This window comes from Asterias rubens, chromosome 2, assembly GCF_902459465.1.
Source record: "Asterias rubens chromosome 2, eAstRub1.3, whole genome shotgun sequence".
In the NCBI taxonomy this organism is placed as follows: domain Eukaryota; kingdom Metazoa; phylum Echinodermata; class Asteroidea; order Forcipulatida; family Asteriidae; genus Asterias; species Asterias rubens.
The window spans coordinates 6107282-6120298 of NC_047063.1; the positions used below are offsets into that span (position 1 = coordinate 6107282).

At 44.8% G+C, this 13017-nt stretch overlaps 1 protein-coding gene across 1 annotated transcript in view; it reads right to left on the reverse strand.

Moving 5' to 3' along the window:
• Positions 1-13017, reverse strand: part of LOC117304016 (methylglutaconyl-CoA hydratase, mitochondrial-like) — a 60427-nt gene that overhangs the window by 31572 nt on the left and 15838 nt on the right. Inside the window, exons 2-4 of the mRNA XM_033788497.1 lie at positions 6019-6086; positions 5641-5728; positions 3730-3909 (exon numbers count right to left, since the gene is read on the reverse strand). Of these exons, the coding sequence (XP_033644388.1) occupies positions 3730-3909; positions 5641-5728; positions 6019-6086 (336 nt within the window). The remainder of the gene's footprint in view (positions 1-3729; positions 3910-5640; positions 5729-6018; positions 6087-13017) is intronic.

A 13017-nucleotide genomic window follows, 5' to 3' on the forward strand; every position in this document is an offset into this window, starting at 1 on the left:
GCCTGCAACACCGCTCTACCCGCTCTCCCATCCACCTGTAGAACGTCCTTCAGGTAGCAGTCAGAGAACGTGGACGGGCTCTTCCAGGAGGCCGCCCTTGTTATGTCACTCATGGAGACACCTTTAAAGAAAGCCCATGAGGCCGACACTCCCCGCACTTCGTGGGCATGAACCGGACCAACGGTCGCTGGCCATCCGCCCGGCACCGAGCGGATGGCTGTTACTATCCAACGCGCTGTTCGTGGCCGGTTCGGATTGACTTTGTGTGGTCTATGTACAACTTTAATGCCCGTACCAGGCACCAAAGTTTGTCGGTGGCAACCGCCGGCGAGACGTAGCGACCGCCACCAAAAAGGCCACTTTGACCGTTAAGTGCAGCAAAGTGGCTCCACTCAGCGGTTCGAAAGGGGGTTTGGTTAGCGCTGACAGTACGCTAAAGAGGTCCCAGGATGGGACCAGTTTGCGCACAGGGGGACGGGTGACAAACATCCCCTTAGTCAGCTGCCCTTTGGCCCGGTTATCCGAAACCGTCGAGCCGTCGGCAAATCCTCCGTGGACTGCTGCAATGGCCGATCGGTAATTCTTTACCGTGGCCGTCGCCAGCCCGCTATCAAAAAGATATAGGATGAAATCCCTGACTTCCTCTACAGAAGTATCGGCGGGATCTATAGCTCGCCGCCTACACCATTTAAAGAAATGGCGTAGTCGGCAGTCATATACTCTTTGAGTTGAGGCCCTCCGAGACTGGGCGACAACTTCCGCAGCCCGTCTCGAAAGGCCCGCTGCTCTAAGGGATCTCGTGACAGCGCCCAGCACGTCAGGTGCAGATCCCCCGGAGTCGGATGAACCACTCCGGATCCGGGCTGGTATATGAGGTCCGGTCGTTGCGGGAGAACACCGGCCTGTGCACCAGGAGCCTGATTAGCGGAGGGAACCAGGGCTGTCGGGGCCAAAAAGGGGCGATCAAGAGAACTTTGCAGTGATCCTGCTCCATCCTGCTCGATCTTTGTCAACACCCAGGGAATGAGGCGGGTAGGCATATGCCAACAGCCCCTCCCATCGCATAGTCAGAGCGTCAATCCGCCATGCCCCGGGGTCAAGACCCTGGCGCAGTAGATCGGCAGTTGATTGTTTGTCCGAGAGGCGAACAAATCCACATGAGGCCGGAAGAGCGACTGGGCCACACAGGGGCGGAGGGACCACTCTTTCGGGACGATCCAGCCCCGGGAAAGAGCATCGGCCATGACATTCTACTTCACTGGGATGTATACTGCCGACAGGGCGATCCCCTGCTGCATGCACCAGTGGATTAGGTCCCAGGCTAGTGCACACAGCCGGGCCGACCGGGTGCCCCCCTGGTGATTGATATACGCTACCACTGTAGCGTTATCGGAGCGCACCAGGACGGCCTGCCCCACTAACTGTGCCCGGAAGTGCTGGAGGGCATTCCGGTCCGCCAGCATTTTCCAGGACGTTGATGTGGGTTGAGCCACACCCCCGCTATATGGCGGGGGTCAGGGGAGCGTACAGAGATGCGTCGGTGACGACGGTCGCCGACGGTCAGGGCGGGCGGAACACTCCACCACGTGTAAGGTTGGCGTCCTCCACCCACCATTGGAGGTGGGGGTTTAGCCAAGGCGTGGTAGGCACCGGGAGGTTGACTGAATGACAGCTGGGCCGAAAGTAGGAGAGGAGATGGAGCTGGATAGGCCTCATCCTCAGCCTGCAAAAATCGATCATATCTACCATGCTGGCCATCAGGCCCAGTAATCTGAGCCAAGCCACCACCGGCGGAGTCCGGCAGGACCGGAGTTAAAAAATATTTATCAAAATCCCTGACGGGGAACCGATAATATGAATCAGCCCGCTTGGGGTAAGCAATCCAAGAAGAAGCTGACATAATTCCCTCGATGTGATCAGTACATACGCGGTCGAGTGGCATAGCCGGGAAAATATTCCCGCTCCTCGGAGCAGGGTCTGTCCTCCTCTTAAACGATCGCCGCTCAACGGGGGAGTCGTCCATTTTCTCGGCGGGAAGGATCGAGCACACGGGCCATGTCCCTTTGGACAAGGTGCAGTTCAGTCTCTGCAATTGAGAGCCGTTGAACACTTGAGGCCTACTCCTCCTTTTCCGGGGATGATTTGCCGGACACGGAAGGGTCAGACACACTCAGTGACTGTTCATCCAACGGCACGGCTGTGCCTAAGGCATGTTGCTCTACATCCCGAAGGGTGTATGCTGATCCCCAGCTGGGATTGTGCTGGTGCACCTGTGCGTGACCGCACACCACTCTGTTCCACAACACCCCATGCAACCTCCTGTGTGGTGGTTGTGGGACGGTGGCTGGGAGGGGAGGCCGGTGCCCGGCTGACTGTGTACGGCAGGCCCCCCGATCCGAGTGCACCTAGCCATGACCGGAGTGACCAGGGACGCGTCCCGGGATAGCGGTTCGCTACCCCGATGACGTTTCCTAAGGGCGTCAGGCAAAGACTCGTCAGATGACTGCAAATGACGGTCCTTTCTAGGCTTCTTTCTCTTGCAGAGGCCTTCTCAGAGAAAGCCTGAGTTACAGGGATACCCGAGCAACGGGTGAAACCCGAAGACGAGGGCGGGCCCTGTGAGTGGGGTATTCCGAGGGAATCCCAGGTACCCGGCTCTGCACCATTAATCCTCTTCCCCATGGCTAGCGCCCCACAGCTTATGGCATGGGCAGGTGCCGTACGGGTTGGATAACCTTGTAAAAGACCGTCACCGACCGTCGTGGGGGAATCCATTAGGTCTGTGCGGGCCGGGTACTCTGAGCCGTGTGGAGGGGGGATGTCCTCCGGCTTCAGAGACCCCGAGGCGGTGCTGGGAGAGCGGGCGGTGCACTCCGGAATGGAGCCACCCTTTTGACCGGGATGTTTGACCTTCGATTGGGTTGACCCACGCACGCTGACCGAAGAGGGGGAGTGGGAAGCATCCCCTCTTTGATCGGTGGGTCCACCGGCCGACAGCCGACTGAGGCTGCGGGGGCCGGTTGAAAGACTGCGAGCCAGGCGACGGAGTGTCGCCGGCGCAGCCCTCCGAGAGCTGCGACTGTCCCGGGGGAACGGACGTAACCCCAGTATTGACAGTCGAAGCCCTCCCCAGTTTCTTTACACTACTAATAATTGAACTCAAAGAAATCAAACTATTTTATTTCTCAAACTCTCTACAACAACAAGCTATAACACTACAACTTCTAGTCTTTATAAAAGCTCTCAGCAAAGGATAAGGCGTTTTTATTTTATCACAAAAACAGTGAACTGTTGGACACAGATTTATCATGTCCTTACCTCGTGGCTAAGAGAAAAGAGGACGACTCCGTGACGGGCATGTCGCGGGGCGTTGTGGGTAGGACGGTGTAGGGCGCTATTGTGTGTGTGTGAAAGTCTTAGCATTCTTGCCTCGCGGCATAGGGAATATGCAAATTAGTAATTCGACTCTACCGGTAAGTAGAGAGAAGTAGACTTTTAAACTTTTTAAAAATAAAATCGGGAAAGTAGGGAAATCGCAACCATCTGGATTTTTAGGGTCTTTAAAACTCAGAAACCGGAACTGTCCCTGGAAAATTTGACAGGTTGGCAGGTCTACATTCTCATTTGATAGTCCTGATGGATCAAAAACAATATCAACCTACTTAATTGTCCCACAGGACAAGAGAAGACTAGAGATAATCGATACTATACAGTGCACCATTAACCCACCTGCTAATCTGATATCACAAGAAAAAGCAAGTTCAAGTCCTCCTCCAAGTGCAGTTCCATCAATGGCAGCAATGACAGGCATGGGCATTTCCCCCAAATCAGTTATTAGTTGACGTGCACTGCTGACAAATGGAGCAACCTCACTTTGTTTCATTTTAGCACGTTCTTTCAGATCAGCCCCTAGAGTAACAAACAAGGAGACTATGATTCAGCTTAATAGGTAGTTAATTTGTTTTCCTCTTTCTGTTCATCAAGTGAAATTGCAAATATTAAAAATTTCCTCACAGAGCAGACGGTGCATTGGAATAGTTTCCCTGACTTTACTCATTTAAGTCACACAAGCAAGCCTTGCCAAGGGCTAAACAAACTACATTTTCTGCTAACCCTAATAACAATAATAATAATCATAAGGACAATTTATATTGTGCATGTATCCACCTAACAAGGTGCTCAAAGCGCATGTCAATGTTGAACAAGCAATTTTAATTCAATGACTATGAGGCAGGCATGATACTTCATGGAGGCAACAAAGGCGATTGCCTCAATTACCCCTGGCCATTGCATCAGTGCCCTTAAAGTGCTCCAGTAGAAATTCACCAAGGAAAAAATGCCTTGGTGCCCTTGCCCCTTCAAAAACGAAACATACAGGCCTGATGGGGAGTATGAGTAAATACATGTACCAACATGAACTGAACTTTCAAGTACACGGTTCAGCTTGCCTCTCAGGAAGGTAACCGATTGCACATTTAACCACGAAGCGGAAGGCAGCTTATACACAAGCGGGATGCGCGGCAACCCCGCTAGAAATCATTATGTATAAAATGAGCATTGTGTACGGGGGGGGGGGGGGGGGGGGTTAAGAAGAGGGCAGGGTCACAACACAAATCACTGCGCTTTTGTAAAATCATATACAATTTCCCGTGTTTTCTTCAGCTATTCATTATTTGTTGATCTCCCGATCCATTTACCAGTTTCGTCGCGCGGGTCCGGCAAGATTGTTTTTCTTTCCCAGTTGCGTTTTATTTTACATTCAGTTTATTATTTTCCTATCCCTTATCGTTTATAAGTCTTTCATTTCCTTTCCCGTAGGCCTATTCTATCCCCTGCCCCGTTATTGCAATTCCCCGTCCCCTGTCCCACCTTGAGACCCTTCCCTCCCCGTCCCAAATCTATAACCCAAGCCTGTGATGTGAGCCTTCGTCCCCGCAATCCCGTGCGTTGGTATTGTTCTTTGCTTGCAAAATTTTATGCCCATGTTTTCCGTTTTCGCGCGGGTCCCCTTGCTACTCCCATAACTCATGTTTCCAGTTTCACGCGGGTGTGCTAGTGGTTCTTCCCAGTTTCGTCAATACCCCATTCTGATGTTTTCCAGTTTTGCGCAGGTCAAATCCCATATCTTCATAGTCCCTTTGTATTGTTTTTCATTTCCCTACCCCAACCTGTTAATTTTATCTGTCACTTTTACCGTTCCCAGTCCCCCATTCCAAAGACGTACCACTATGTGCCACCCTCTCCCTGTCCCCCGTGCTCTTAACCCACACATCCGTCGTGCCTCCGTTGTGATCCTCGTTTATAATATTTGCTTCCCCTGTATGTACTCACAAAGTTGCTGGACCTCGCGCATGGTGACTGTGACATCACAAAGGGCGCCTGATGCGTATGTGAAACAACAGAGACCCCCTGACAACCCGAGGGTAGCCCCAACCCCAACGTTCATGCTCGCGCTTTGACTGTGACGTCACAAACACAAACCCCAACCCACGGGTAACCTGAAATTGACCCCGGGACGCATCAATTCGGCAGGGTGCGGGCACCACTTGACGTGAAAACAATGGCGGCGCCTATGCCATTTAAGCGCTATTATAGTATAGATGTACTAGATAAATAAACAAGTCATTAAAAGAAACATACCTGCGGAAAAGATTCCTGCAACATCACTCCTGACAATAACTACTCTTGCATTTTTGTCAAAGGTCACAGTAGATACTGCTTCGGAAAGCTGTTTCAAAAATAAAGACTAGGATATCAAAATTATGAAAGCAGTTACTGTTACTGTTACTGTTACTGTTACTGTTATTATTATTACTCTAAAGGTATTATGATAATTGGGTAGAAAAAGGGGTGTCATGAAAATTTTAGTAAACCTAAATATGTACAATTATTTAGAGGTATTAAGAGGTAAAAAATAATTTCTTGAAAAATGACGTTTGAGATAGTAAAATGGTCCATTTGTCAAAGAAGATGCCTTATAAAGTCCCTCTGACCTCTCTTTTTAAAACAAGTACTTACCAACTTGACAAGGTTTTTGCTAAATGAATTCTTTGCTGCTGGTCTATTCAACGCAAACACAACAATACCTGAAAAGTAAAAATTGAAGAAGAGTTTACACTTAAATGAACATTACAGAATTGGTTTTGCTAGCGAAAAAAAGCTGCTGGCAGTGTAAACACTTTATGTAATCCACCATATTCATAAACTGGTAGAAGTTTGAGATCGATCGACCATCTCGGTCACGAGAGAATAGTGAAAAAGTGATTACAAATTTTGCATTGCATCGATGCCAAAACAAAAATGAATAAAACGCTCATTGAGCGATGATCTCCAAACGCGAAATAAGATTATTTATTTCTCATCAACTATGACATTTCAGACAGAAATATTTCAAGAGATGTTTTCTACTATCATTATTATTATTATTATTATTTATTCGACCAATACAAGGTACAACAAACAAGTTACAATAGCACAAGACAGAACATTAACGGGGAAAAAAAACAATTATAAAAAAGCAAGAAGTAAGGAAAATAAATCCAGAATTAAATAAAGGAATAAGTAATGTTAAATTAAATTAACTTAAATAAATTATTTGAAAAAGAAAACAAAAGCAAAAAATAAACACAATAAGAGGGCGGCTGAGGGCGGAGCATGCAGGAGGAAAACAGAACCAAATGGGAACGACAACCAGAAGGGATAAAACACAAAGACAAATCATGCGGGTCAGGGGTAACAAAAGTACACCAAATTACTGTTGCTCGGAAGCATGCTGCCCCACGCATGACCAACAAACACAATGAACTCAGAAACAACAAAAGGGAAGGGAAACCAAACAGGGGATCGTTCACGACCTGCATGCAAACAAATTGAACATCTATTACGCTGTGTGGTTTAAACAATGATCCTTAAGGAGGCGGAGAAATGTCATAAGAGGACAAATTACAGCAGCTTCGCGAATGACGGGTGGTATCGTGTCCCACAATCTGGGAAATCGATGAGAGGGTGAAATGGAACAATGAGTCGGTACGAGCTGAAAGATGGCGGAATGTGAGTGAGTCAAGATGACAAAGATTAATGAAAACCCCGGTAAGAATGGATTCGCAGTGAGCAGTGCCATGTCATCATCATTAGACCGTGTAAGTTTTACGTAAATCTGTGATCTTCACGATTTTTGTTTCTTAGCAGTTCTGTAACGTTCCTTTAAGATTGATTGGTGTTCACATACATTTACACTGGTCATTCTGACAGGGTAATTTGGGAACATACAGTTTTAAGGACACTTAAGTCAGTTTCAAGTAAAAAACACTGAAAGGTGAGGACCTGTTGATATTACATGTACCTGTACATGAACAGTGATGATTGCAAGTCATCATGTACACGTAAGTCACCCGAAGTAACTTGTTTTGCTCTAATAAAGTGTTTTAAAGCTTTACCAATGTCTGATTTCAAGAAAGAAGACTCTTTCTCTTTAGGGGCATCTAAAAAACCTAAATCTGGGTTTTTATTCTGATATTGAATCGAAAGGAAACTTTTAAAACACAACTAAAGGTAAACATGGGTCACGATAACCCTTGTCTAACATGTCTAACCTTTAATGCTTTAAAAAGTTTCATAGCTGTATTTTTTTTTCTGGTTGTGCAGCTCTTGAGATATGGTCCCTCTTACAGTTGACCTGGAAGTCAAACCTGTCAACATGGGTCCATGGTAAACCACAACTAATCTCCAATACCCAAGGAGTCTATAACTGAAAACAGGTTTGAAAAACAGTTGTGTAGTTCTTGAGATATGGTGCAACTTCCAGTTGAACAGGTAGTAAGGGTCAAGTCGGAGTCACGGTTACCCACGGCTAATCTCCAATGCCCGAGGAGTCTATTACTGGAAAAAGTTTCAAAATCGAATGTGAAGTTATTGAGATATGGCTCCACTTCCAGTTGACCCAGAAGCAAAGGTCAACTCAGGATCAGGTTACCCAAGCATTCTCCTGAAGATACGCAGGGTATACTGTTCATAACGTTGAGACTACACCGACTCTTTTCAGAGTCAACACTCCCTCAAAAAAGATACTACACATGATTGTGTTATTTATAATCTATTTATTTTGCCGCTCCCCCTGTCCCTGTCCCACTTTGTACCCCTTCCCTCTCCCGCTCCATATCTATCGTGCCTCCCGGTCCAAGCGATCCTGTGCGTTGGCATTGTTCTATTCTTGCCACTGTTTGCCCATAACTCATGCACTCCAGTTTTCGCGCAGGTCCTGCTAGTTCTTTCCCAGTCTCGTTTATACCCTGTATAACAAAAACATGTGATAGCAACTTCACATGAGTAGCTTAGTCTGTGTTTTTCTTAGTTACATGGTAATTGCATTATGTACATTCCTTAAAAAAAATGTAATAATAATAATAAGACTTGTACTGCACACATGTCCACCCTGCGGGGCGTTCAAGGCGTAGTAACAAAATATATAAAAATAAAAAACATACACAACAAATATTAGTCCTTGAAACCTGTGATATAAGATAAGTTTTGGGAAGAGATTTGAATTTTGTGGTACAAAGATCTAAGATTTAGTAATAGAGAGTTCCAGATGCGTGGCGCAGCTGAAGAAAAAGACCTGATCACCCCATGAGTTAGGAGACTTGGGTACAATGAGGAGAAGCATGGAACTTGATCGAAGATTCCTTGATGGAGTGTAAACTTGAAGCAGTTCAGAAATATAGTGGGGAGCCTTGCCATTAAGAGCTTTGTGGACAATGAGCATCAGCTTGAAGATGATTCGTTGAGAGATAGGGAGCCAGTGTAGTTGTTTCAGAATGGGGGTGATAGAACAAGATTTCCTAGACAGTGTCACAATGCGGGCAGCAGTACTTTGGAGGCGTTGAAGATGGGAAATCTGGTTGTTAGGAAGACTGTAGAGAAGAGCATTGCCATTGTCAAGACGAGAAGTAACAAATGCATGAATGCCTTTTTCAGTGGCACTTTTATCCAAGTACTTGCGAATCTTACCTATATCAACAATGTTGTTGATGTGTGGCTGAAGTGTCAACGATGAATCCAAAATAACCCCTAAGTCCTGAGCTTTCAGCGAGGGAGCTATCCGAGCATCACTATGGAAATGTATGGCACTGAAACCTTAGTTAACTGTTGACGTGACCCAAATAGAAGGAACTCTGTCTTAACATCATTTAACTTCAGGAAGTTTCGTTGTGTCCAACGTCGAATCTCTTGGATGCATTTCTTAAGTATTGCAATAGATGCATTGTGGCGCTTTTTTGAGAAGATTTAAACTTGATGTATAGCTGAGTGTCGTCTGCTTACACATTGTAATTCAAAATAAATTTCAGAAAAATGTCACGAATCAGTAAAGTGAACAGCGTAAACCACAGCGGTTTTTACATCTGTAATATATGAGCAACAGTATAGAACCTTTTGGGTTAACAGCATCTTCACGTGCGGACCATGAACCAAGTTTTAGGGGGTAAACCTGTCAAAGAGTGGGCTCAAGAGTGTGAAACCTTTACGGCATGGGTCCGGGCCCGCTTAAGGGCCCGGGAAAATTTGCATTTTAGATGCTCTGTAATGCAATCTAGGGTCAATTTAGAGAGGGGATATTGTGTCATCCTTTGCCCACAGGATTAATGCCCATATTAGGGACACAGGGATTGGTCTTACACAGTGCAAAACTTGGGCTTCATGATAAAGGTGGTCAAAAAGGTGGGGGGGACATTAGATATTGTGTCCCCCACCCTCCAAAAGGTGGGGGGACATGTCCCCCTGTTTGAGTTTTATCTTTTCATATGAATCTACTTGTTAGAAGCAATGTTTGACTTAAGTTTCAAGTCAGTACATCATTGCAATAAGAAGTTATGACCATTTAATGTTTTCATTGTTTTAGCTCATTCAACTGAAACCTGTGATTATTTCTCTGAGTTTTATCTTTTTATATGAATCTACATGTAAGCAGCAATGTATGACTAAAGTTTAAAGTCAGTACATCATTGCAATAAGGAGTTAGGCCTACACCATTTAAAGTCACCTGGAAATATAATTTTTCTTCAAACGGTAGAGATGTTTCTGAACAAAATAATTTGTTGAGTAATTGTTTCCAATGATTTATATGTTTAAACAAATAAACAAAGTTGTCATGGGGTGACTCTGCCTACCCCTTTTGTGACGTCAATCGAGGCAGACTTTGCCTCGATCGAACATCGATCACGTACGTGCAAGTACATTCAAGTCCTAGTCGTGAGTTTTACTTTTCGAAAGTTTTTTCTAGCATTTTTCCGGCAATGTCGACCAGGTGTATTGCTACTGGATGCAGCAAAACAACTAAAGATGGGGTCAGTTTGCAAAGTGGTCCGGTCCGCCAACTTTTCCAGCGCTGTGCAGCAAACACTTCGAGCCGTCGTAATTCGAGAATCCGGAATACACTACACATTTGACATGAAGAGAAAAGTTCTTTTCCAAAACATGACGCCATCCCAACAATTTTTCCAGCTAGTGGGGAAGTCGAAGAAGGTACCTGAAAGACGTGACAAACCTAAAAGGAGCATTTGCCTAACAGGAACAAAATCAGCTATTGTTTCAACTTTGAGGGCATGTTCTTTGCTTGCTAAGCGTCACGTTCTTGTGTTGGCACTGCATGCGATTCACCGCGCCTTGATTGACATCACGAACAGCGCCCTCTCGTGTCGGGCTTATTTTTAAATTTGTAAATTAACATGGAAACTAATTTTTTTTAAACCTTATTTAATTGTTTATTCATATTCCACTCATCAAAACACATATTTTAGTGACAAAAGCTTCCAGGTGATTTAAAGGTTTTTATTGTTTCAGTTTATTCAACTGGAACCTATTGATTAATTCTTAGAGTTTTATCTTTTCATATGAATCTACATGTAGGACGCAATGTTTGACTTAAGTTTCAAGTTAGTTCATCATTGCAATAAGGAGTTATGACCATTTAATGTTTTTCATTGTTTTAGCCCATTCAACTGAAACTCGTGATTAATTCTTTGAGTTTTATCTTTTCATAAGAATCTACATGTAAGAAGCAATGTTTGACTTAAACGTTCCTAGAAATAGATTATATGTTTCTGAACAATAAAATAATTTTTTGAGTAATTGATTGTTTTCAACGATTTATATGTTAACGATCAATATGAATTTAACAAAATGTTTCTGCGCCTCGTTGAGAGGTATGTATCTGGACTTCCAACAAGTTTGCACTGTATGAAATCAAGTTTGACCCCAGAATTTAAACTTACATAATACGGACATGAACAGCGCCCCTTGTGTGGCAAATAAAATTGCTTTTGTATTCTTGACGATTAGTTTCATCTAGATCATTTGGACTGTTGGGGCATTTGATAGTGGTCGTCCATTCATAATTGCTTCAACCTCACAGAACAAAGTTTGCACAGACTCTTCACTTAGGTTTACATTCTGCTATCGCAACAGGGAGTAGAGATTTTCCTGGTGCTTCTAATCAAACGCTCCCAAACTCCTCTAAAGTGGGATCCTGCTGGAGGATTGAAATGCCAGGATATGCCCTTTTGAAGTAGATTGTTATTAATCTTCTGTTGATTCCAGGCTTTCATCTGCTCTTGCATCTCACGTTTTGCACCTACAAAATTTGTTCTATTGAGCACAAAATCTACGGATAGCATTGATGCAGGAATCTGTATCAAGCGAATGCACCACCTCCAAGCGATGACTCCATATCGCTTAACGGTACCTCTCCTGCGCTTCACTTCAAAAGCAATTGTTGCTCCAGTCAGCTCCACACTTTGGATGGTCATGTTCTTCAAAATGGAAACCCTTGCTTTGCCTGTCACAAGTGAACAGCTGATTTGCCGAGACTCATTACCAAGACGGATAAAGGCGGCTACACCATAGCCTACATGTACTTCACTGGCATATATGCAAGTACATGTATATGAAGCTGGCATCTCACAACCTTACCAAATCCTGGTAGTTTGTAGCATCTCCTGATTCTCTTTCACCTCACTCAACCACTGGTTCCAAATAGTTAGATCTTCTCCCTTAAAGCCACCTGGAAGTAGTATTTTGTCAAAATAAAGCTTTTGTCACTAAAATGTGTTTTGATGAGTGGAATATGAACAAATAATTAACTAAGGTTTAAAAAATATTAGTTTCCATGTTATTAACAAATTTGAAAAAGCCCGACCCGAAAGGGCTCTTTTCGTGACGTCAATCGAGGCGCGATGAATTGCATGCAGTGCCAACACAAGATAGTGACGCTTGGCGCAAGCTAAAAACATGCCCTCAAAGTTGAAACAATACCTGATTTTTTTCACGTTAGGCAAATGCTCCTTAAGATTCGTTACGTCTTTCAGGTACCTTCTTCGACTTCCCCACTAAAAGAAAAAATTGTTGGGATGGCGTCATGTTTAAGAAAAGAAACTTTTCTCTTCATCTCAAAATGTGTAGTGTATTACGAATTCTTGAAGCACGACGGCTCAAAGTGTTTGCTGCACAGCGCTGGAAAAGACTTGCAAACTGACCCCATCTTTAGATGTTTTGCAGCATCCAGCAGCAATATACACACCTTGTCGACATTGCAAAGTCTGCCTCGATTGACGTCACAAAAGGGGTAGGCGGAGTCAATCCCCACACAACTTTTTTTCTTTCTCTTTTTACAAAAAATTATTTTATTGTTCAGAAACATATACTGTAATGTATGAAGGAAAGAAAATCTTTGCACGTGACTTTAATCTTTTCATCCCATCCTATGCCTGGTTGGCAAATCCTCTACAGGAGAATGTTTGCCTTCAGCACAAAGGGAGCTGCAATGCCCAGGGAATCATCAGCACAAAGGGAGCTGCAATGCCCAGGGAATCATCAGCACAAAGGGAGCTGCAATGCCCAGGGAATCATCAGCACAAAGGGAGCTGCAATGCCCAGGGAATCATCAGCACAAAGGGAGCTGCAATGCCCAGGGAATCATCAGCACAAAGGGAGCTGCAATGCCCAGGGAATCATCAGCACAAAGGG